At 34.5% G+C, this 25,768-nt stretch overlaps 2 protein-coding genes and 1 long non-coding RNA gene across 4 annotated transcripts; 2 read left to right on the top strand and 1 right to left on the bottom strand.

The window, feature by feature from the left end:
* Positions 1 to 7,911: 7,911 nt before the first annotated feature.
* LOC129318157 (PH, RCC1 and FYVE domains-containing protein 1-like) lies at positions 7,912 to 17,983 on the top strand. Of its 2 annotated transcripts, XM_054962771.1 has the most exons (10): positions 7,912 to 7,994; positions 8,200 to 8,708; positions 10,398 to 10,484; positions 11,501 to 11,590; positions 12,391 to 12,471; positions 12,609 to 12,803; positions 12,896 to 15,022; positions 15,197 to 15,343; positions 16,333 to 16,739; positions 17,534 to 17,983. In XM_054962771.1, the coding sequence occupies exons 2-10, from the start codon at positions 8,640 to 8,642 to the stop codon at positions 17,655 to 17,657; spliced, it is 3,327 nt and encodes a 1,108-aa protein (XP_054818746.1). In that variant the 5' UTR covers positions 7,912 to 7,994; positions 8,200 to 8,639; the 3' UTR covers positions 17,658 to 17,983. The 2 variants fall into 2 exon arrangements, with proteins under 2 accessions (XP_054818746.1, XP_054818745.1); XM_054962770.1 differs by lacking the exon at positions 7,912 to 7,994 and having other exon boundaries at positions 8,065 to 8,708.
* A 1,161-nt stretch (positions 17,984 to 19,144) lies between these two features.
* On the bottom strand, positions 19,145 to 21,767 carry LOC129318791 (protein PATRONUS 2). The gene is made up of 5 exons (XM_054963744.1): positions 21,596 to 21,767; positions 20,897 to 21,016; positions 20,422 to 20,691; positions 19,970 to 19,998; positions 19,145 to 19,661 (listed from the first exon to the last, which is right to left on the bottom strand). Exons 2-5 carry the CDS (start codon positions 20,967 to 20,969, stop codon positions 19,464 to 19,466), a joined length of 570 nt encoding a protein of 189 aa, XP_054819719.1. The 5' UTR covers positions 20,970 to 21,016; positions 21,596 to 21,767; the 3' UTR covers positions 19,145 to 19,463.
* Positions 20,750 to 21,699, top strand: LOC129318792 (uncharacterized). Its single transcript, XR_008595307.1, has 3 exons — positions 20,750 to 21,052; positions 21,267 to 21,421; positions 21,561 to 21,699. It is a non-coding gene; the product is annotated as an uncharacterized LOC129318792 (long non-coding RNA).
* Positions 21,768 to 25,768: the final 4,001 nt, after the last annotated feature.

Here is a 25,768-nt window from a genome sequence, read left to right as displayed (position 1 = left end):
TTTAAACGTTAATTAAATAAATGTAAAATTATTAAGTGCTTAAATTGCAATTCTATGCATACTTGCTTTGAATGCTTTATTTTAAATCCAATCTCATTTATTTATTTTTTATTTTTTAAATATAAGCGAGCTAACTCGCCAACCCACAAGTTCAAGTTATGTGGGGTGGGTTAAAATTGCCCCACATATAATTGAGTCCATTTTGTTAACCCAACCCACTCGCAATTTTTTTTACAAGTTGACAGGTTAAGCTAGCAAGCCCAACCTATATTACTGGCTCTAATAGTTGGGAGCAATAATTAGAAGACTTGAAAACTAATCTAAAAAAAAAAAACAAATCAATTGTGACAACCTGAATACTACCAATCTTGCTAAGAATTTGGTCACACATTTCACAGCTAGACACATAAGCGTTGGGCCTAACTTTTTTTTTTCAGAATATTTTTTTAAAAAAAATTAATTTTTTTAATCCTTCAACTTTTAATTTTTTTGTAACTTAGTTTTTCAACTATGATTCACTGTAATTCAATCCCTCAATTTTTAATTCACTTATAACTTGATCCTTATTTTTTTAAATTTTTTTAAAAAATTATCCTCATAAAATAAAAGGGATAAAAAAATCTTATATTTTACTTTAAAATACTTTCCTCTTACTTTCTGATGTGTGATTTACGTTAACTTAAAAAAAGAGAACAAACAAAAGTATAATTCTCTTCGGAAAAAATAAAACCAAATGTAAAACCAAATGTATTTTAAATTTTGAAAATTGCTTCATCAGTCAATTTTGGTCTTTTCCCCTTCACGATTCTCTATTTTCTCGTCCACCAAGTTCCAGCTGACAAGTGTCAAAGTTAAAAAAATTTAAAGAAGAATCCAAACACTTTTTTATTTTTTTTTTGAGCAAACAAACACTTTTTTATTATACAAAAATAATTTTATATAAAATTAATTCTATTTTATAAAAAATTTTATATGTAATTTTCATATAATGATGATAATTTGAATTAAATTATCATAAACATATAATTTGAATAATGTAACACACCAAAATTTTTTTTTTAAATAATTTAACTCAACCATAGTTGGGTTACAGCCACCCAACACATTTTTTTTATTCTTTTCTCTCTCTTCTTTCTTTCTTTTTTTTATTATTTTATTTTACTGTTCATGCGCGGCAGCCGAAAGTTTCCTTATTTTTCTCCTTTCTTGTTTTTACACCTTTTCTTTTGTTTTTTTTATAATAATAATAATAATTTAATAATATTTTTTATTATTATTTTTTTTATTTATTTTTTTTTAGAATTATATCCTAAGTTAGATTTAATAATCATTTTCTACTAATTTATTTACCTCTAAATATTTTTTAAAATTTCTATTAACCCAAATTAACTATTAAAATTTAAATTGAGATGTTACAATTATCCCCTCCTTTTAAAAATTTTGTCCTCAAAATTTGAAATTAGTAACTATTAACTACTTACTTAATCAAAAAGACGAGGATAATCACGTCGCATACTGTCCTCGGTCTCCCACGTAGCATCACCTGGAGTTGTGCTCTTCCAGATGACTTTAACCAATCTAATGGTTTTATTTCTTAATTGCTTGTCCTTATAATCCATAATCCTTTCTGGTTCAGCTCTGAATGTCAAATTCTCCCTGAGTTCAATTTCCTCGGGTTCAATTATATGGGAAGGATCTGGTTGATACTTTTTCAGTTGTGACACATGGAATACATTGTGTATACCAGCAATTTGGGGTGGTAATGCTACTTGGTACGCTACTGGTCCAACTCGTTTTAAGATCTCAAAAGGCCCCATAAACCTTGGTGTCAATTTCTTAGCCTTAATAGCTCTTCCAACACCAGTTACCGAAGAGATTTTCAAAAATACATGGTCACCTACTTCAAACTCAAGCGATCTTCTCCTCTTATCCGCATAACTCTTTTGTCTACTTTGAGCTGTGAGTAATTTTTGCTTGATTAAAGCAATCTTTTGGGTAGTCTCATCAACAATGTCTGGCCCCAAAACAGTTCTCTCACTTAATTCTGTCCAACACAGTGGCGATCTACATTTTCTTCCATACAATGCCTCATAAGGTGCCATCTGAATGCTAGAATGAAAACTATTATTGTAGGCAAATTCAGCTAATGGCAAGTGACTATCCCAATTACCTCTAAGCTCAATGGCACACGCTCTTAACATGTCTTCAAGAGTTTGTATGGTTCGTTCCGTTTGCCCATCGGTTTGGGGGTGGTAAGCGGTGCTAAAACTCAGACGAGTACCCATGGATTCCTGTAATGACTTCCAAAAGTTTGATGTGAACCTCGAATCACGATCAGATACAATATTTGTCGGCACTCCATGCAATCTCACCACTTCTCTTATGTAGATTTCAGTTAATTTTTCAAGAGAATATTTGATATTAGTAGCAAGAAAATGAGCTGATTTGGTGAGTCGATCTACGATTACCCATATAGTGTCATGACCAGAAGATGTTCTAGGCAATCCTGTAATGAAGTCCATAGAAATACTGTCTTATTTCCACTCTGGAATATCAAGAGACTGTAGCATCCCGGCTGGTTTCTGATGCTCAATTTTGACTTTCTGGCAAGTCAAACAACGAGTTACATGTTCAGTTACATCTCTCTTCATTCTTGGCCACCACCAACCACGTCTTAAGTCATGATACATCTTAGTTGCTCCTGGATGAATGGTATATCTACTTTGATGAGCCTCCTCAAGTAGGATATTTTTCAATCGAGTATCATTAGGCACACACACTCTACCTTTATATCTTACGACATCATCATCGGTCACATCAAAATGTTCAGCCTTTCCAATCCCAATCTCTACCCTAATCTTATTCAAATAATCATCCTTCTGTTGCGCAATTCTGATTTCTTTCCAAAAATTATTCTCAAATTCAGTAATGTGTAGAGCAGCCAAACGATTCTTGACTACTTCTACATTTACTGCATGGAAACTACTCCATAATTCATGTTCTCTGACCATCATGTGAGCAGTATGCACAAGCTTCCTGCTCAAAGCATCGGCAACTACGTTAGCTTTCCCTGGATGATACTTTAACTCAAAGTCATAATCCTTCAAAAACTCAATCCATCTACGCTGTCTCATGTTGAGCTCCTTTTGATCAAACAAGTATTTTAAACTTTTATGATCACAGAAGACCTCAAAAGAAGAACCATAAAGATAGTGCCTCCAAATCTTCAAGGCAAATACCACAGCAGCAAGCTCCAAGTCATGAGTAGGGTAATTTTCCTCATGAGGTCTCAACTGTCGAGAAGCATAAGCCACTACTCGATCCTCCTGCATCAATACACAACCTAAACCTTTCTTAGAAGCATTAGTATACAAGGTATAAGGAGCAGTTGGAACAGGTAAGGTGAGCACCAGTGTGGTGGTCAACCTCTTTTTTAGCTCCTGGAAGGCAACTTCACACTCGTTCGTCCAAATAAATGGAGCATCTTTCTCGGTCAACTTAGTCAAGGGCATTGCAATTTGTGAAAAACCCTTAATGAAACGACGATAGTAGCCTGCAAGACCCAAGAAACTCCTAATCTCTGTCACACTTCGAGGTTGCTCCCATTTCATCACTGCATCTATCTTACTAGGGTCCACCGCTACCCCTTCTTCTGAAACAACATGGCCTAAGAATTTAACTTCTTTAAGCCAAAAATCACATTTGCTCAACTTGGCATAGAGCTTGTGCTCTCTTAATATCTCCAAAACAATTTTAAGATGTTTAGCATGGTCTACCTCATCCCGAGAATAAATAAGTATGTCATCAATAAAGACTACAACAAATTCATCGAGATAAGGCCTGAAGATTCGATTCATATAATCCATGAAGACAGCTGGGGCATTTGTTAACCCAAACGGCATCACTAGAAACTCATAGTGCCCATATTAGTCCTAAAAGCAGTTTTAGGGATATCCTCTGCTCTAACCCTCAATTGATGATACCCTGATCTTAGATCAATCTTAGAAAACACTGCTGAATTGACTAATTGGTCTAACAAATCATCAATTCGAGGTAAGAGGTACTTGTTCTTGATGGTTACCTTATTCAATTGTCTATAATCAATACACAATCTAAGGCTTCCATCTTTCTTTTTCACAAACAGTACCGGTGACCCCCATGGTGATACACTCGGTCTGATAAACCCCTTCTCTAACAACTCTTCAATTTGTCTCTTCAATTCAGCTAACTCCGATGGAGACATCCTATAGGGTGCCTTAGAAATAGGCCCCGTACCAGGTACGAGCTCAATTGAGAACTCAACCTCTCGTTCTGGAGGCAAACCGATCACTTCAGTAGGAAAGACGTTAGGGAATTCTCTCACTACTGGAATCTGATCTACACCTTCTTTAATCTCTACCTTGATTGAGAAGAAAATCATAAAAGCTTGACAGCCCTTTCTTATACACTGTTCTACTTGAGCTGCAGACAACAACATACGACTTTGGGACTCTACAGGGGTTACAGTAAGAACTGAGAGTGACACACTCTTTTTCTGACAATCAAGTACAGCTCCATTTGCAGACAACCAATCCATCCCCACAATAACATCAATCCCAGACAAAGACAAACAAATGAGGTCTATGGTGGTCTTTCGACCCTCATACTCAACCTCTACATTTAGACATGCCTTAGCAGTCCTTACAGTTAAACCAGCATGAGTAGAAATCTTCACATCAAAAGGTAAGGTACACACAGGCAATTTACATCTTTTCATACATTCATCAGACACAAAAGAGTGTGTAGCACCCGAATCAAATAAAGCACAAACATTATTATTAAGGATTCGGATTATACCTCGGATAGCATTAGGGTTGTTAGCAGCCTCTGGCCTAGAGAGGGCATATACTCGTGCTGGTACTATAGGTCTTTGATCATTACCCCTATTCTGATTTTGATAGCAGAATCGGGCAATATGACCAGGCTTCTGGCAGATGTAACAAACCCAACAATCACCAGAATGAAACTTCCCACACTTACTGCATGCTTGATTACTAGCAGCACCGGAAGTAGGAGTAGAGGTTGCTGGGCTCCTGTAGGACCCCTGACTCCCACTCTGATTCCCTCTGTAGCTTTGGCCCTTATGGTAGTAGCCCTTCTTCTTTTGATTTCTAAAGCCTCCAAAGATTTGACTGCTCCTCTTCTCTACTCCACCAATGGGTCTGGTGTGGATAGGGGGTTTCCCATGAGGTTCTTTCCTCCTCTCTCTATCAGCTTCTAATCTAGCCTCTCTCTTCCTCCGAGAAACTATTCGAAGCTTATTGCACATCTCACTGAATGTCTTGATCTCAAAAGGGGCTAACTGTTCCCTTAGATCAGGCCTCGCCTTCTCTAACAATCGTTTAGCCATCCACTCCGTGTCTTCATGTTTTTGGAGGTAAGTGGAGTATTTAGATAATTCTGAGAATTGTTCAATAAATTCATCCTCATCTAGATCACCCTGACGAAATGCATGAAACTCAGCCTCCTTTTCTGCTCTCAGTGCAGTAGGAAAATAATTCTCGAACAATATGGCTTTAAAATCTTCCCAAGTAAGAGAGGAATCATCCTTCGGTCCTGATGTTTCCCACCATTTCTTAGCACTCTTCTGTAGTAGGAATATTGCCAGCTGCACCTTTTGATTAGAAGTGCACACAACCATACGAAAAATACTCTCCAATTGATCTATCCATTCTTCAACCACCGTTAGCTTAAGATTTCCATCGAAAGTAGGAGGATTAAACTTACGAAAAGTATTCCAGATCTTTGTGATCGTGGATGTCTGTTGCTCAGAGTGAAGACTCACATTCTTCGGACTAGTCTCATGGTGAGAATAGGGAGGTGAGCCTTCATCAGCAGATTGGCTCGCATTTAATACCTTGGTATGGCTTCCTTCTTGTTGGCCATTTCCCTCTTAGTTGGAATTCTCCTTATATTGTCTTAAAGCGGCCAACTCTTCTTCTTGTCTCTTCATGCGGTCACTAAGATTATATAGTAAATCCATTATTTGCCTCATAGTTGGCTCATCCTGCCTTAGTTGTGACTGTATAAGCTCGCCCTGCCCGATTTGTTGCTGTGTGGGCTCTGGTTGTGGCAGTGAAGGTATGTCATTTCCTATTGGCTCTATAGAATCACCGGCAATTTCACCACCTCTCCTAGTTTTGGACACCATCTCTCCCCTCCTAAAGGATGGAAGTCACATAATTAAGTTAATACTAATCTCAAGACAAGAAAAAATAATGGAGAAGTATTACGATTTAATAATGTATATTGCCAATAAACTAAGTTAATGTATAACAATTTCATAATTTATAAGAATTGGAACCATGAAGCTCTGATACCAAAAATTGTAACACACCAAATTTTTTTTTTAAATAATTTAACTCAACCATAGTTGGGTTACAGCCACCCAACACATTTTTTTATTCTTTTCTCTCTCTTCTTTCTTTCTTTTTTTTATTATTTTATTTTACTGTTCATGCGCGGCGGCCGAAAGTTTCCTTGTTTTTCTCCTTTCTTGTTTTTACACCTTTTCTTTTGTTTTTTTTATAATAATAATAATAATTTAATAATATTTTATTATTATTATTTTTTTTATTTATTTTTTTTAGAATTATATCCTAAGTTAGATTTAATAATCATTTTCTACTAATTTATTTACCTCTAAATATTTTTCAAAATTTCTATTAACCCAAATTAACTATTAAAATTTAAATTGAGATGTTACAAATAATAATGTTATTGTAAATATGTATTTTTTTATAAATAAGTACTATATAGTAATGATTTAATTTTATGATATATTTATTGTATTTTTAATTGGTTTAACCAATATATCAACACCTATACACACACATGATAAAGAAATCATACTGTGGCCTGTCACAGTTGCACTTGCATAAAATGTTTTAAAAATAGGATTGAATGGTGAACCCAAAAATCAATAGGTTTTTTGTGATTTAATTGATTAGACTAACAATTAAATTGATGATATAATAATTAAATAAAAATATAATATATATATATATATATATATTAAAAATATTGATAATATTATTTTCGATCTAAGTTGTTAAGACATAACTCATAACATTTTAAGTTTTAATTTTCTCATTTTTTATATACATTTTCTTTATTTACCTTGTTTGTCATTTTAAAGCAAATGGGTTTTCAGTTTTCACTACACATTCATTCATATCATGTGAACAAACAAATAATGCATTCAAAACTTTACAATAATAACTTAAAAGTAAGAAGACATTAATATTTTAAAATGAATAAAAAATTTTATTATTAAAATAAGAGTAGTTTAAAACAATCCAACTGTTTTGATTTTGGGTTAATTTTTGTCCTGTTAAAATCGCTTAATTTAAAATTGGTTAACAAGACAAACTAACCTGCAATGATCTAACTATTTGAGATGGTTCAAGTCTTAAAACATTACTCCCTTCATTTATATATATATATATATAAAAAAGGTATCACATAGTTTAAAAAAGTTGACTAAGTATAATAATTATGTTTAAAAATAAAAAAATTAAATTAAAATATTTTATATTAATTAATATGTATATATTAATTGTTTCTCGTTAATGTAAATTGTAAAAGATGATTTAAAGATTTATTGAAATAAATAATTTTATTTGTATAAAAAAATAAATAAAAAGGGATCTTACAAATGAGAACGAGCACTGTAACGTACCTAAGCCACCACCACCTGACGTATGGATCAACAGATGAGGAGGTTGATTTAGTTCAATGAGAGGCATGAGCCCAAGATCTGAAATATCGGGATTTATTTAAAAAAAAAAAGAAAAGAAATAACACTTAACCCGCTCTCGAGATCAAATTTTAAGTAAGAGCTAAGACATGACATAATAGCTGTATGATTCTGTGACTCTGACGATTCTAACAAAGACACATGTTCGTGCAGCAAACTCAATCGCTCGCTTTCTGAATGAACTACACAGGCGAAGGTATTGTTAATAATAATAATAATAACAAATTTTTTTTTATAATTGCTCTTCTAATCTTTTCTCTCTCTTCTTCACCTTCTTCGTCGTCTTCTCTCTCTACATCGCTTTCTCTCTCTCTTCTGCAACTGTTGACAGATCACAGTTTCCTAGATTTTCTCATTAACTCCCCGCACTTTGTTATCTGCAATTTCCTTCTTCGTGACAGACTGACACTGACCTCAGCCCAGTGACATCACTGGAATTTATGGAGTTTTCTCCTCGTTTCTCGATCGGCTGTACTTCATCATCCAGCACTTTGTTTTCTTCGTGCTAATCAGTGTCGAGGTTCACTTGGTTTGGACCACGCTTGGATTCCTTCTGTGCTTGGCAGCATCAAGTTCTGAAACATTGGTTTGGTGTGCTTTGTGCATAATAAAATTGTAATCCAACAAATTGGAAGCCAACGTGAACGATTATCAAGTTGGATTTGAGTGCTAGTGGTGATTTTGAGATGTCGGAATGTGGCAATTTGGGGCTTAGTAGGGGCTGGAAGCAAATTGGGCAATTGATGAATGGCACGGTTCGGTTATTATGAAAATGGTTTAGTGCAAGATTGGTAGTTCGATTTGAGAGTTGTTTCTTAGTAGTGCCTTTTGGTTTCTGGTGATGTCACGGACTGATAGAATGGCTACGGATCTCAACAGAGCTGGTCCCGTGGAAAGAGACATTGAGCAGGTATCTTCAGAAACTTACTCGAATTTTAGCCTGTATATTACGATTTATTATAGTACAGAACTGAGCGACGCAGGAGAGAAACTAAAGAAACAGAGAAATAATAGAAAACTTCTCAGACTGTGGTACTGTCAATGCTGTTTCTCTGTTGGCTGCGAACAAATAGACAAGGATGATTTGGATGTAGTGATTTGGATTATTAAAGCCATACTTTCCCACGCTTTTTTTATATCCCCTTATTTGTTTATTATCATCGTCTGAAGGTTGATCGTATTGGTACGTATGATCTTCGGAAATTTGATTAGCATGAACTTATCGTCCTTCTGATCCTGGGCATTATTTGCAACTCTGGTTATTGTCGTCTATAAAGTGACTGGGGCATAAATTTGTGGATACATGAATCACTGTCTAGTAACAGTAACTTCTCTGCCGCGATCATTAATATCTTAAACTGTCGGCTAGAATTGTTTCAGTTGAAGTTAGTTTCATTTGTCATCTTTTCTTCGACAGGGACTGGTGTTGATATTGTAATTGATCTCCCAAATGCACGGATCTTGGAGGATTCATTGCTCCTAGGTTATAAAATTCATACTCGAGCTTTGTAAAGGCTGATTAAACCTGCATTTTTTTGGAAATTTCCCGTTTAGAGAAGCTGCTTACCAGCTAATCATGATCAAAGTTCACACTTTCCACAAAATTAATGAGCCTATGATTGAAACCACTGTCTTGTACACTTCACTTTAAATTAACTGTAAATGATGTGTTATTTGTGTTCGATAACAAAAACATTGCCAGAAGAGAAAGATATAAGTGCAAGAGCAGAGTATAATAAGATATTCTCCTAATTGGAATTCAAGAGCACACTAACCAGAGCAAATTAGAAACATGTCAAGGAAAAAATGCTACTAAAATTACTGTTAGCCTGTCATCACAAAGAATCTAAGAAGATCATTTTATCCCATTATAGAGGTAATATGAAAATATTATCCTTTAAATTTCCTGTGTCCTTCTCCAACTAAAGGGATAATATAGCAGCTAACGTTGTATGCTTCCAGAGAACCATGCCATCTATAGTTCTCCGAAAACCTCTGTATTGGCATTTTAATTTTGCTCCAAACTCCCTGGACGAGTCCATCATTCACCAAAAAGATCAAAAGTCTGCACCACAAATATCTCCCATTAATTAGGAACACGGTTGTGTATAAATAAGTATGTACATTCACTTAGATTTGTATCATGACTGCTAAATTTTGCATAATCCATTAACGAATAGACACCTTCTTTAGCAGGCTTTCAGCAACTTCACAATGTGGGACATTAAATTATGTCTCAATTTTGTTGTCCAAAAACTTGATCACCCATGGGTCAATATGTTTTAGTATAATTCTCTTTTGTGAGCCATTTAGTTAAGAGAACCAACTTGCTCTCTATAGTCTCATTGTGGTGGATTATGTGATGAAGTTTATTTTTTTCTGCAAGTTATTTTGAATTCAGTTGTTATAGACTTGTAGTTTAATGTGGAAAACTGGTGTTTGGGCTGGATGCTCTCGTGCTTCTACAGTTCTACTCCAGGCATTTTTGTCTGTGAACACATTTTCTTTTCCCTATATTATCTTTGCTGTAAAGTCTAAACTGCTTTCTTCAAATTTGCTAACTTTGCTGACTCAGGTCCTTTATCTATGTTAACTACAGGCCATTACTGCATTGAAAAAGGGGGCTTGCTTGCTGAAGTACGGAAGAAGGGGGAAGCCCAAGTTTTGCCAGATTCGGCTATCCAACGTGAGTTTGGTGCCCCTTTCTTTGTAGATATAACTCCTTCTATTAGTGTATCACGATTTGTTGCTTAAAATATGAGGAAACTTTGGTGGCTATGGTTAGTCAGTTGAAAATTTTCAAGAAAAAATTGGAAATGCAAAAACTTGGTAAGTTTTTACTGCTTTAAGTGCTGTTCCAAAGTTTATATATTATATAAAAATTGAATTTAAGCAATAGATTGTACCCTTGCTTACCATGTACTTTAATGAAGAGATTATAGAATCAACTTGCTATCATTACTTTAAAGCTCTTGAGTTTGCAATTGCCATGATATTGCTTGTGGTTTATCTTGCAGTATGACAGAGTTCCGAGATAATGGGTAATCTAGGAAGATAGATATTCTGAATAAATATTATTTTCAATTTATTTTAAATTTTTTCTATTTAGTAATATTGTTTAGATATGATTTTGGTATTTAGTTATCTAGATTTTATATAGATATTTAGATATTTATTTAGATATCTATATATTTATCCAGATATTTAGTTATTTGGATTTTATTCAGATATTTATTTCTTTAGATTTTATTTAGTATTTTATATAGATATAGATTCTAGGAGATTTTATTCAATTTTCTAGTTATCTAGATTTTATTTATTATTTTAGATTGTATTTAGCATTATAAATATGTTTAGCAATTCAGAAGCATTCATATCATGAATAAAATAGACTTTGAAACTTTTGGCCCTTCAAATATTCTCTTAAGCATGGCTATTGAGAGAAGTATGTTCTATATCATTTTGATAGATTTATTTACTCTATTTACTTCTATCGGTTCTATGTTCTCTTATTAATATTATGAAATAAGATTCTGATTTCATATGTTAATAGAGATTTTTCTTCCTTATTTCTCTTTAATCATCTTGGAACCTATCACATTACCTGCAATACACCGTTTAATACACATTGCAGTATACTTATTTGTCTGTTATTGACTTACAGCCAAAAAATTAACTAATTGATTTAGCTATTGCTTTCAGGATGAATCTGCTTTGATATGGTTCTCAGGGAAAGAGGAGAAACACCTTAAACTAAGTCATATTTCTAGAATTATATCTGGACAACGTACAGTAAGTGTTTTAGAATGAGTGACAGAGGAATCATTCTAAGTTTTTCTTCTGATTTAGCTGAAGGTAGCCATGCTTCAATTAAAATAGATAGTTCTTTTATTACATGATTATTTACCTACTTGGGTGTCTGCTTTGATATAAACGGGCATGTTTTCTAATTAATTTTCCACCTAAAAGTAAGAGGCTTCTTTTCTGATTTTGATTTCCAATGTTTTGCAATATGTTTTGTTCACGGCAGTTTGCCCCCACACATGTACCTAGTTCAGCTAGTGTACTGAAAATTAACATAGTATACAAAGTGCAGAAAAAAAAAAAAAAGGGATCTGCCCTCCGCTTATACCTAGGTCTGCTAGTGATGGCAGGACAAAAAAAATAATAGGAGACTCCATTTGGTGGGATAATAAAAGTCCTTTACCAATGTTTTTTTGTATTCATGGACAATATAGACAATGTAACTCAACTTGTTTTTATTTACTAGATTTATTCTATTAAAGTAGTGATACTTATATTGTAGGATAATGCTGGTTGTGTCTTTCTTTTGAAGTCAATTACTAATGACAATGATTATTCTATATGTTTCCTGGAGATTAGTTAATGCTGATGTAATGCGCTGTCTTGGTTTTCATTTTTAGTGTATTTCATTTATGTAAGGACATTGAACTCTTGTGATTTTATGGCAATCCTGTGTGTGGGTGCGTACTACAAATAATATTCATAGATCCTTCATGCTCTGGACATCTGCAGTACATTCTTTTAAGCTGATAATGATACTGATTTCTTCTATTTAATACATTTTTCAGCCAATCTTCCAAAGATATCCACGGCCTGAGAAAGAATACCAGTCATTTTCTCTTATCTACAATGATAGGTCACTAGACTTGGTATGAATTTCTTACATTGCTATGCTTTTGGCAGCACTTGGCCTCTGGCTTTCATTCTACAGGTATCATTCATATGAAAAGCATATTTTGTCTGTAGAAGCCTAATGTGATCTGGTGCTCTGATTCTTTTCTACTAGATTTGCAAAGATAAAGATGAAGCTGAGGTTTGGTTCAGTGGTTTGAAAGCACTAATATCACGTTGCCATCATCGGAAGTGGAGAACAGAGTCAAGAAGTGATGGTTTTCCATCAGAGGCTAACAGCCCCAGAACATACACTAGAAGAAGTTCCCCATTGAATTCTCCATTTGGTAGCAACGAAAGCTTGCAAAAGGTATCAGTACATAATTTGTGCTTCATTTTCTCCTTCTTTTACTTCATTTCAATTGAAAATACATTGAGAGAATGTTAAATTGCCCTATTCAGGACAGTGGGGATCAGCTTCGCCTTCATAGTCCCTTTGAAAGCCCCCCTAAGAATGGTTTGGACAAAGCTTTGTCTGATGTGATATTGTATTCTGTTCCTCCAAAGGGTTTCTTCCCTCCAGATTCTACTAGTGGTTCAGTCCACTCAGTGTCATCAGGAGGATCAGATAGTATACATGGTCACATGAAAGCAATGGGCATGGATGCTTTTAGAGTAAGTCTATCAAGTGCTGTCAGCTCATCCAGCCAGGGTTCTGGTCATGATGATGGTGATGCCTTGGGGGATGTTTTCATTTGGGGTGAAAGCACTGGTGATGGTGTTTTGGGTGGTGGGACTCACCATCTTGGAGGAAAAATGGATTCTCTATTGCCCAAGGCCTTGGAATCTGCAGTAGTACTTGATGTACAGAATATTGCTTGTGGCGGACAACATGCTGCCTTGGTAACCAAGCAAGGAGAAATTTTCTCTTGGGGGGAGGAATTAGGAGGCAGGCTTGGGCATGGTGTTGACTCTGATGTTCTTCATCCAAAGCTTATAGAATCTTTGAGTAATACCAATATTGAACTTGTAGCTTGTGGGGAGTACCATACATGTGCTGTGACTCTGTCTGGTGATCTTTATACATGGGGTGATGGCACTTACAATTTTGGTCTTTTGGGGCATGGAAATCAAGTAAGCCACTGGGTCCCAAAAAAAGTGAATGGGCCCTTGGATGGCATACATGTTTCTTCTATCTCTTGTGGTCCATGGCACACTGCAGTTGTTACCTCTGCTGGGCAATTATTTACTTTTGGTGATGGCACATTTGGCGTTCTGGGTCACGGGGACAGAAAAGGTGTTACAATACCGAGGGAAGTAGAGTCCCTTAAGGGTCTTCGTACTGTGCGAGCTGCTTGTGGTGTTTGGCATTCTGCGGCAGTTGTAGAAGTCATGGTTGGAAATTCAAGTTCCAGCAACTGCTCTTCAGGGAAGCTGTTTACTTGGGGTGATGGTGACAAAGGTCGACTTGGCCATGGTGACAAGGAAACAAAACTTGTTCCTACCTGTGTTGCAGCTCTTGTTGAACCAAACTTTTGTCAAGTTGTGTGTGGACACAGTCTTACTGTTGCACTTACGACCTCGGGCCATGTCTATACCATGGGCAGTCCTGTCTATGGCCAACTAGGAAATCTCCATACTGACGGGAAATCGCCAAAACGTGTTGAAGGAAAGCTTTCAAAGAGTTTTGTGGAAGAGGTGTCTTGTGGTGCATTTCACGTTGCAGTTTTAACTTCAAGGACTGAAGTTTACACATGGGGCAAGGGTGCAAATGGTCGTCTAGGCCACGGGGACATAGAGGATAGAAATACTCCAACATTAGTGGAAGCTCTGAAAGACAAACAAGTCAAAAGTATTGCTTGCGGTACTAATTTCACTGCTGCTATCTGTCTTCATAAGTGGGCATCTGGTGTCGACCAATCCATGTGTTCTGGCTGCCGTCTCCCTTTTAATTTCAAAAGAAAACGTCATAATTGTTATAATTGTGGACTTGTTTTTTGTCATTCTTGCAGCAGCAAGAAGTCTCTCAAGGCTTCAATGGCACCAAATCCCAACAAACCTTATCGGGTGTGTGATAATTGTTATAATAAACTAAGGAAAACTACTGATGCTGATTCTTCGTCCCATTCTTCTGTGAGCAGAAGAGGAAGTGTCAATCAGGGGCCACTCGAATTTAACGATAACGATGATAAATTTGATTCCAGATCTCGTAATCAGCTTGCTAGGTTTTCTGTAATGCAATCCTCGAAGCAAGTGGAAAGCAGGTCTTCAAAGAAAAACAAGAAATTGGAATTCAATAGTAGTCGTGTCTCACCCATTCCAAATGGAGGTTCCCAGTGGGGGGCATCGAATATTTCTAAATCTGTCAATCCTGTTTTTGGATCATCAAAGAAGTTTTTCTCAGCCTCTGTTCCAGGATCTAGAATTGTTTCTCGAGCAACATCCCCAATATCTAGACATCCTAGTCCACCTCGATCAACAACTCCAACCCCGACACTTGGAGGACTTACCTCCCCAAAGATAGGTGTTGATGATGTTAAGAGGATAAATGATAGCCTTAACCAAGAGATTATTAAATTAAGAGCACAGGTATCTTGTTTTTCCCATTCGTTGACAATATTGCGTTTTCTAGAATATGTTTTAACCGGAAATGGGTCCCAATTTAATTCACATTCACTGATAATACTGCCATTTTTTAAAACCTCTTGGACACTTAACTTGGATGTCTATTGTAGGGGCTTATCACTTCGTTTTTTCTTTCAGGTGGAAAATATGACTCGCAAAACTCAACTTCAAGAAGTTGAGTTGGAAAGAGCAACTAAACAGCTGAAGGAAGCCATAGCATATGCTGGCGAAGAAACTGCCAAATGCAAAGCAGCAAAGGAAGTGATCAAGTCACTTACAAATCAGGTAGCATGGATAATATAATATGAAGTAGTGGGGTGGCACAATAAGAAATTTGTAGGTGCTGTATTTCTTTTCTTTGTTTGTTTGTTTGTTTTTTTTTTTTTTTGGATAACATGGGAGGCGTATGCCTAAATAGGTTTCCAAATTTAATGTACTTCAGCAAATTTATTGACTCTTCACAACCAGAAAAACTCCCTAGAACCCCCCCTCCCTTGGGATCCCTTTTTACCACCCAAGAAACTAGACTCCTGTTAAAGCCTATTTCTCTTCTGCGTTCTGGAAGCAAAAGAAGCTAAGGAATGATTTTTCTTTGTATTGTAATGTGTATACACAGATACTAGCCAATGAATGTAATATTTTCTTTTGTTCTTTTTAATTTTGTTTAAAAACCAGCCACCATCTTAAAGAGCATTCAAGCAATGCTGGTTTAAGTTTTCTTTGGTTTGACAGTAAAATTTCCGAGCACATGGAAATGAATAGACAACATTGGTCCATGAAACTTAGCTCGGACACTATTAGGTGAAAGTTAAAAGGGCATATAACCATTGCCGTCACTGATAAGCATGTTTCTAAGTGTTCACAATCAAGCCGTCCAAATTTGGCCTTTCTCCTTCAGGTTCTGATGGAAGGCAATATCTCACTGGACACATGCACTGCATGGAAAACGTTGACTTGTGTTTAATGTATAAAAGTCTGTTATTATCACCAACGGTGGTTGGTCAAGTAGGAAGAACTCGATCCCCCTCAAGTAATATTGAAGGTTCAAACCTGGTGCATAGGAAAAAAATCATGCTGGGAGAGCTATTTCTAGGGCCTAACAATACTCAAATCTAACTCCACATTACTAGATAAATATCGGATACTTGTACAAAAACAAGGTGTATCACTGTCTCAAATTTGCACCTTTTTTAGACTAGAGAACTGGAAATTTGTTGTGATCTTTACTCATGTCCACCTGATACCACACTTGTTTGTTTTTCTGTTCTGATCAGCTGAAGGACATGTCTGAGAGGCTTCCTGCAGGAGCATCTAGGAACGTGAAATTTCCTTCTGTTGCTTCCTTTGAATCAAGTCCGACTTCTAATGAAGTCATCAATTCTTCTTCTATTGATGGATTAAATATCCAAGCTGCTAGCCTAGAACCAGAGTTGGCGGAATTGAACAGCCAGTCGCTTTCAAATGGCCAGTCACTTTCGAATGGATTAAGCACCTTCAGTAATCGAAGTGCAGGTCACAACAAACACAGCCAATCAGATGCAACGATTAGAAATGGGAGCAGAACAAAGGAAGGTGAGACTCGTGGTGAGGTTGGATGGGTTGAGCAAGATGAGCCTGGAGTATATATTACCTTTATCTCCCTTCCTGGAGGTGTGATAGATCTCAAGAGAGTTCGTTTCAGGTATGAGTGCATTGCTATTACTCTTTCAAATTACAGAATTTTGTATCGTAAATCATCAATATTGTTGAGAAGTTTAAATGGGAAAGAATATCATCCAGGACAAAGATGATGAAAACCTTTTATTAATCTATTCAACAAACGACAGTGAACCCTTCTAAGGGTGATTTATAAAGAAAACAACCTAACCCTCCTTGAAGGGCGGTAAACCAACCCCAAGTTTATGCCTGCAGTCTACCGCGTTGGTAAGGGTACCATGCATGAAAAAAAGACTAATTTTTTTTTTAAAAAAACGGAGCTAATTGTTGGGGGCAGAGCTAGTTGTTTTTTGCAACGAAAAGCTATTACATTTTTGGTTTAGTTGAATGATTAGTCTTGCATGGACCAAAAAAAAAGAGAGAGATTGTACTGTACATGAAAAAACCTGGTGAATTACCATACCTGGAATGGTGAAGCTACTCTTTTCCTCTCTCAATGTCAGTTCAAACACTTGACATGTGGGAGGATCATTATCCTCAACACCAACATGACAGTCAAATATTGACTAAAGGAGGGGAGAACCTGGACGAATAGAAATGGCTGCACTTGTGTTCTGGGACTCCATTGTTTTTGTCATGTTCTTAACAGCTCTAGGAATATTGTTAATCTCCTGCTTCATATTCCTTTTTCCTTGATACAACTCCAGCCCTTAAATAATTCTTCAATGGCCATCTTTCAGAAGCACATCAAATCCTACCAGAAATTTTAGATTTTGCTAGTTTTAGTGACTTTAGTTATGTTCTGACTTGTGAATGCAGTCGAAAGCGGTTTAGTGAGAAGCAAGCAGAACAATGGTGGGCCGAGAATCGGGCAAGAGTGTACGAGCAGTACAATGTGCGAGTGTCTGACAAGTCAACCATTGATGAAACAATCTGTAAATGAGATTGTTCTTTTCTGCATTTTGGTTGGATCTTACAGCAAAATAATGCTGATCAATTACATTTTGCTTCCGTCTCATATTAAAGATTTGAGGGAAGCTATCTAGGTTTGGCTTGATAAGGAGAGAATAGGGATTTGATTGTGTTTTTGTGATTATTTTCTTCTTAGTCTGATTTTACTTTCATTTTTCCCTATATATACGCACGCACCTTGCGTTGGGGGTTGAGGGTGAGGCATGTAAATTCTAAGTAGGTTGTTTGTTGGCTCTTTGGCGGTAAGTAGCAGCAATGTAAATTTTTATAAGCAAAAACTGCAGATTTTTATTTCTCTGCCGTTTGTTGGTTGCCTCTAGCAGAGATGTTTTTATGCTACCTGATATCATGCTTAAGAGAAAACTATCATGCTTTTTTTTAAGAAAAAAAAGAAAAGAAAATGAGGTTTGTGTGACTTTTTAAGAGGGATGTTTTTTTAAAAAAAAAATTAATTGTTTGTTGAATGGCAAAAGTACTAATTTAAAATTCCTTGGTTTGATTATGGACCTTTTTAAAGGGAGAATAACAAGTAAAAATCTTATAAAAAGGTTAATGTTAAATTAAGAATTTCAGTATTAAAATATGAGAAGAGTATTGAATTTAAAAATTTTAGTATTAAAAAAATCTTAATTTAACATTAATTTTCTTCTAGAGTCCTTACTTGTCATTCTCCCCATTTTAAATTGCCAACATGTTTTATTGTGGTCGAACTTTTGAATTAAATGAAATGAAATTAATATTTTTAAATATGTAAAGATAAATTTTATTATTTTTTGTTAATTTCTGATTTATTATATAAGTTTTTAATCGAACTCATTTTAAAAGCATTTTATACTAAATAAGGACTAGATCATCAGACCTTGAGGTTCATGTGAGAACAAACAATAGTTGTTATTATTATTATTATTATTTTGAGTGAAAATAGTTGTCAAATTATTGATTCTGTTGAATATAGTCTTGAAGGGCTCTATTAATAATTTTATGAAAAATTCACAATTATAATATTGAATAAATTTTCTTCTGATATAAATTACATTGAAAATTATTTTTATATGCATTGAAATAGACTGAGGTTTTTTTTTGGGGGGGGGTGTTTAACATGGAGATGTATGAGATATTGATCTGACTAGTTAGTTTTGTTTTAATCATCGTTTTTCTTCTTACCCTTTCTTTTCTTTTTCTTGCCTTCTCCATGCTTGATCATTGCCGCGACATGAAACATGGGGGAGAACCGGAGAAAGCAACACACACACACACACTACAACCTAACTAGTTTATATTGTAGATACAGGCAGAAACCAAGTAGCTGTTAGTCTGGTACACCACATAGCAAGTCAATGAATTTTAATTTAACACCATATCTTAAATCTATTTCAAAAAGAAAGGCCTCACATTTTTTATGTTACTAAAGTCTGACAGTCACCACCAAACAGTTTTTATCTATACACAATCCAATACTTAACAATTAACACTTAACACTTCAATTGATTTTTTCTATCAAATAAGCAAGAAGCTTCAGGAAAGATAGTCTAAGATACAATTCCAATACCTATGAAGTATGAACAGTGCTCAGTGGTGTAAACAAACAGACAAGTTTCACAGCTAAAAGCTGTCAAGTTCTCAAAATCGAAATTGTTACAGAGGAAACTCTTGAAAACATAGAGCAAATTGTAAGCAAAGTCAAATTTAAGCTGTGTTTGAATTCTCGTTTTAGCAGTCGGTTGCTTCGGTCAAAACCACGTTCTAGGGGAGCTAGAACGCAATCTCATATAGGCTCTTAGGCATCGCCTTCTTCCTTCAGAACAAGCTCAAATACTTCATCATCCCATGCAATAGGAGAAGATGGTGCGGAGTCCCATAGTAATGGAGGAGGAGATGGAGGATAGCTCCTCTGTATTGGAGAGTCCAACCAATCAGAAAACTTGGACATTGACAATTCAACTGGTTCTGGGTAGCAACGAGGGGATTGAGGGACCTAATAAAGCCACCAACAAGAAGTTAAGAGTATATGCTGCAACAAAGGGAAGCAAACAACATAAAGAATATAATTTAACAACGAAATGAATATATTTTTACTTTAATTTCTCTGGGTGATTAAATACTTCAATCAAGAAGTAATGTGACAAACTACAGCACAGCAAGTTTTAAATGAAGATTTGACAAAAAAGAAATAGCATGTGCGCAATGTTTTTGTGGGTTCCAAGGTCACCTTCCCTTCAACTATTCATAACCAAAATGAAACTGAAGTAGTCAAGAAAAAGGTATGAAAGGAGGGAATATTACCTTAGTCTGCTCAAGAATAGGCATCGAATCTGCAAGAAAAAAAATGAAATGATGATTCTGGACTCTCGTAGATAAGCTTTCAAGCATATTGTAAAAGTAGTAATACGAAATGGAAACATCCATCTTATTTTTTCCCCCTTCTTTTTCATCCAGATGAAGAGAAAAGAGATAATATTCAAATACATTGCACCCAATCTCACTTTAAACTATTTCTGTAAACTGTAATTCTGTTCTAAACAAATTTTGGTAAACAATTTCTGAAGTAAATTAAGTGTCCAATCACATCCCTTTCTTCATATTCTCCACAGCAACTCTGTCCCCCAAATCATGTTTCATCCTTGAGATTGCTTTGTTATTCTTCAAAGTTTTACTTTATATTAGCAACATGAATCTTACATTCCATGCTAGAGGACTATGAATAACTTGGTGAAGTAAGGGCCAGAAACAAATACCATCTCGTGGAAGAACCATCTCTAGATATGAAGCATTCATTGCTTCTTTTTGGGCCTCGATGCACTTCTTGTGGTCATGCAAGAACATTTCCTCCTTCACATTAGTTTCTTGCTCTTCCTTGGGAGCATTCTTTTTCCTTGATGAGGCTTCAACAAAAACAGATTTGCTTTTGTTTGTAATGTCGTTGAGAGCTTTTCGACCACTAGGCACTAAGCCAACTTTCCTTCCATCCACTTTAAAATTGTTTGTCTTCCCGGTCAAGGCAGCTTCTATTACAAGTCGTAACAAATAAAACAGGAGAAAATCACCATAGTAAGAATGCTTTGTGTATGTGATAATAATATTAATACCATCTTATTAACTGTAAAAATAATTCTCCGTTACTTTATTCTTGAGCACATCTAGTAAACAAAAATCTTCCTGATGTTACACCTCCCTACGCAGGCCAAGTGTGGAAAGAAACAAAAGCCTTACTTTTGGGTTTGCATTGAAGACCCAAATTTTCATCTTGGATCATCAGCTTCCCGGGAGTAGTATACTTGGCCATTATCTTGTTCAATTCAATGCAGAAATAAGAGGCTTGGTTACTGGGTTCTGCAGCAAACACATGAGACAACATGAATTGAAAAGGTTAAAAAAAAAAAAGTTATTGCACACATGGTAAAAGAACTCTTGAAAATGCTCAGTTTTACCGATCTAAAGATACATTCTCTGATTTTCAGTCTGAAAAATACAAAGAACAAACAAAACAAGCCCCAAAGATTTATGTCCTTGATAATTCCACTCTACTATAAACAGTTTAGAGAATTGTCCCAGAAATCTGAGATATAGTGGTCCTTTGCAGATAAATGGGCTACAAGAATCTCGTGGCGCGACTCAAAACTTACAATCTGAACACAAAGTAAAAGATAGGAGAATTGGAGACATCTGCAGCAAGTATAACACGCCTCAGTCTAAAACAGATTCTTAACTCTCAACGAACCCATATTTTCCGATTAAGTAATGAACGGTTCTGTTCTCTTTACTCTTTCATCCTTTGTTCAATTTTCTTCTCTCGATATACACAGACACACACCATTTCACATTTCCCTTTACCCTAATTTTCTACCAACTAAGAACCCCTTTAATCTGTTCGCAGAAAAAGGGAGAAATTGAAGCAGAATCGAATGATACCTGAGAGAACAAAGGCTGTCAAGAAGATGAACGAACCACGATGCCGAAATTCTTCACAGTTTAGTTTGAATTTTGCTTGCCCGCGAGAGGACGATGCTATCGTGAAGAGGGGTTTTGTTTCTGACCGTTACAAATCGAATGATAGCATGAGGGGCTCAAAATGTTTTGAAAATTCAAGGAGGGCCCAACATTCTTAATTGTAATTAACTTCAAAGCTCTCCCATTAAGAATCTATGTGTCTTTATTTTTTATTTTATTTTAAAAAACCACCACTACTGTGCCAGAGCAACTATTAAAGTTTTGAACCCATTACCCTTTGAGGGCTCATTCGTTATGATAGAAATGGATGGTATAAAAATGAAATTGAGAGAAATATTTGTTTTATATTATGGAATTAAAAAATTTATCAATTCCAATCCCACCATTTTCAATTTAAAAATTGGTAGAATTGCCTTTCATAATAAATTCAATTTTCAAATTTCATCTTCTTATTTACAAATTTCAACCTTCCCCTGGTTGGCGAATGTCTTAGCGCAAGCAACTTCTAGCAACTAGTGCCAACAACTTTCAATAACCAATGCTCATAAATGGCCTCAAGAACACACAATTCCTTTAAATGGCAAGAACCAACCAGACCATCAATCCCCCCAAGTTTTGAGTGGCTAACAATCTTAGCATCTCAAATTTCCAGATCTACCTTCTATCTTTCTCCCATTACCAAATCTCTATTCAGACTCCTTTCCTAACTTTCAAATTTCCTTTACAATGGCACTTTTTGTGCAATTTTTTTTTGTTCTATTCTTTTTGCTTTCTTTGTCACTTCACATCATTGTCTTGATATGTTATAGATCTCCCCTAGCCCTTCCTTCTCTTCACCCACCCTCTCCCTATCTTGTCTTCTCTCGATTCCTCCCTTGCTCCTTTCATTAATGCTCTTAACTCTGCTCCTGCTAATTCACCCTTGGGTTTATCACCTCTCACACCTTTTACTAACAAATTCCTATGACGACCTTTCATTTTGAAATTTTCAACTATGAATAGTGGTTCCTTATTATTGGTCTGAGTTATTATGGGTTGCAAGAGGATGGGTTGATTTTTTTGGAGTTGGCTTCCTTTCGCTGAGGGAAGCCTTCTCCACCCCTTCGCTAAGAGAGGGGTAAATCTAGGTCGTTTATATTTAATTTTTTTTAAAATTTTATTTTTAATTTATATATTTTAATTTAGAAAATATATAAATTATAAAAAAATTTAATAAATATGCTTATTAATCTAATAGTCTAAATTTAATATTAAAAATTTAAATTAAATTTTATCTAAATTTAATATTAAAAATTTAAATTAAATTTTTAGATATATTCTGAATAGTGTAGATATATTGTAAATAGAACAGTAAACTTATTAAAAAAATTAATATTAAATTTAGATCACTTATATTAAAATTGGATTATAGATCGATAAACATATTTATTAAATTTTTTTATAATTTTTATATATTTTGGATTTTAAAAATATAAATTAAAAATATTAATTATAGACTCTTCAAATTTGCCCCTCCCTCAACCAAGAGGCAGAGGAGGCTTCCCTCAGTGGAGAGAAGCCAACTCGAAATTTTTTTGGGTATGAGGGTATTTTAATATTTTTATATTTTAAATATCATTTATTAAATAAAAAATAAGTTATCAATTTCATGAACATCCAAACATATTTTTAAATCTCACTTTCATCTCCATTTTCTTTTTCATTAAAATCATTTTCAACATATTAGGTGAGGCATTAGTTTCTCAAAACATACTCCCTCCGTCTTTATATATAAAGTGTTTTTAACCAAATTTCGCATACCAATAAAGGTTTGTTATTTTATTGAACTAACATAAAAATATAATGATTTTTTCAATTTTACTACTAATAATATCATAATTAATATCATGATGGTGGTAGGAAAAACATACAATTAACGATCTATTTCATTTTCCAAGACAAGTATAAAATTGTGTAATTACTCAAAAATATCATTGTCACCCCTTATATTTAAGGACAAAATAAGCTTATAAAAAACACCTTATATATAGAGATGGAGAGAGTAATTATTGAAGCAACTAAACATTTAATATAATATGGGTTAATGAGTAAAATAGACCCTGAAGTATTGCTCAAAAAGTGCCCTGAACTTAAACTCTTAAAATGTACAAAATGGACCTAAACTTTTAAATTTATAGCAAACTAAACCCTGTCATTAACTCACCATTAACGTCATTATTGTTCACTCAATAAGGCCCACTCAAAATGCTGATGTGACAGTCCCTTGCTAATGTATCATTTTTAATCAACACTATAAACTTTAAACTATTATGTAACTAGCATCCTGGACCTTGAACTTTAAATTTCGAAGCAAATTACCCCCAGTTTATGTGTAGAATGTCGATTATTAAGTAAATAAAATTAGTCTCAAGTGTTCCACCATAATGAATGAATGTTAGCCTCGGCGAATGACTCATAATTTTATAAAATGATATTTTTTCCTCCTTTTTTGCAATATTTTCTAAATGATTAATATCTCATGCTTACATATACTCTATAACTCTGATTTAGCCTTATTTTGAATAATATTTATTTATTTAATGGTGAAAATTTAGGATCTTATTTGAAAAAAAGTTTAGGATTTTAATTAACCGGTTAATTTAGATTTGAAATTCATTGATAAAATTGTTAACTTTCACATTCATCATCTGTAAAATCTTCTGATACTTAAACTTTTTTCAAATGGAATCCTAAGTTTTTACCATTAAATAAATAAACATTATTCAAGATAAGACTAAATTAGAGTTATAAAGTATATGAAAGCAAAAGATACCAATTATTTGAAAAACATTACAAAAAAATCATTTCACATAATTATGGGTCATTTGTCACGGCCAACGATGCATTCAACGGGGTGGATCACATTGAGGCTAATTTAATTTACATAATAGTCAGCGTTTTACATATAAACAATGGGAGTAATTTACTTTGAATTTCAAAGTGCAGGGCCTAGATGCTACTAGCTCAATAGTTTAGGGTCTGTGATGCTAATTAAAAACAACACATCAGCATTTTGACTGGGCCCCACTGAGTGAACAGTAATGGTGTTATTGGTTAGTTCATGATGGGGTTTAATTTATTATGAATTTAAAAATTTAGGGTCCATCTTATATATTTTAAAAGTTTAGTGTTTAGGGCGCTTTTTGTACAATGCTTCAAAGCCCATTTTGCTCATTACCCTAGTAACATACATACATACATACATATATATATTATAAGTTTTGTTTTCAAGTATTTTCATGACTCATTAATAATTCTAGACAAATTGTTACTAATATCTAAACAATTACTCCCTTCGATTAAAAATATAAGACATTTTTTGAGATGTTAGATGTTAAAAAATGTAAGGCATTTTTAATCTTTTAAGGTGTAACAATTACTTTTTTTTTCAAAAGTTCCCTATTAATAATGACTTTATATTTATCATAGGATGTTTAATAGAGGTAAATATAAAAGATAGAATTTGTTTGAAAGTAGGTAACTATTTTATTAGAGGGTGAGATTCAGTTAAAAATACCTTTATATTTTAAAATAAAAGGAGTACTTGTTAATATTTAAACATGACTTGTGAAAAACAAGTTGTTAATTTTCAAAAGGCCAATTTATTCTCCTGACAAATTACCAATATTATACTAAATAAAATATATAATGAAAAAAATTATTATCTCCTTTAATTTTTGACTCAATTATATCTCTAAACTTTGACTTATAACTTAGTCTTTATAATTTGAATTTGATTGTAACTTTAACTTTATACATTTAGCCCTTATAATTTTATAAATTTAAAATAATGATTCTTATATTTTAGTAAAAAAAATTATAAATTTTTAAATGTTAATCTTTACAAAGATTAAAAGTTTTAGTAATTTAAAATATTAGCCCATTCATTTCAAAATCCTTTATTTGTGTTCCCGAACACTCTCACGAGCCTGGTATTCACATGGTACACTTCTCTGCCTCGCAACTCGATCATCAACTGGATGAAAATAGAGCAGAAGTTTCATATCCAGTTCTACAAGGTAGAGCCAGAGGTTAGTATAGTAGAACTTTGCAAGCTCACCCAACGGGCTGGAGAGACAATCGACTAATACCTAA

This window comes from Prosopis cineraria, unplaced genomic scaffold (assembly GCF_029017545.1).
Source record: "Prosopis cineraria cultivar Desert tree isolate PC_DT_omini unplaced genomic scaffold, ASM2901754v1 PC8, whole genome shotgun sequence".
Lineage (NCBI taxonomy): Eukaryota > Viridiplantae > Streptophyta > Magnoliopsida > Fabales > Fabaceae > Prosopis > Prosopis cineraria.
Note: the sequence above shows the minus strand (reverse complement) of the source record. Positions and strands in the feature narration are given on the sequence as shown.

Coding starts and splice junctions, on each gene's coding strand:
- LOC129318157 (XM_054962771.1), top strand. CDS start 8,640: ATGTCACGGACTGATAGAATGGCTACGGATCTCAACAGAGCTGGTCCC. Junction 8,709..10,397: donor TGGAAAGAGACATTGAGCAG/GTATCTTCAGAA, acceptor TGTTAACTACAG/GCCATTACTGCATTGAAAAA. Junction 12,472..12,608: donor ATGATAGGTCACTAGACTTG/GTATGAATTTCT, acceptor CTTTTCTACTAG/ATTTGCAAAGATAAAGATGA.
- LOC129318791 (XM_054963744.1), bottom strand. CDS start 20,969: ATGGCCAAGTATACTACTCCCGGGAAGCTGATGATCCAAGATGAAAAT. Junction 19,999..20,421: donor GATGGTTCTTCCACGAGATG/GTATTTGTTTCT, acceptor TTTTTCTTGCAG/ATTCGATGCCTATTCTTGAG. Junction 19,662..19,969: donor CTATTCTTGAGCAGACTAAG/GTAATATTCCCT, acceptor TGGCTTTATTAG/GTCCCTCAATCCCCTCGTTG.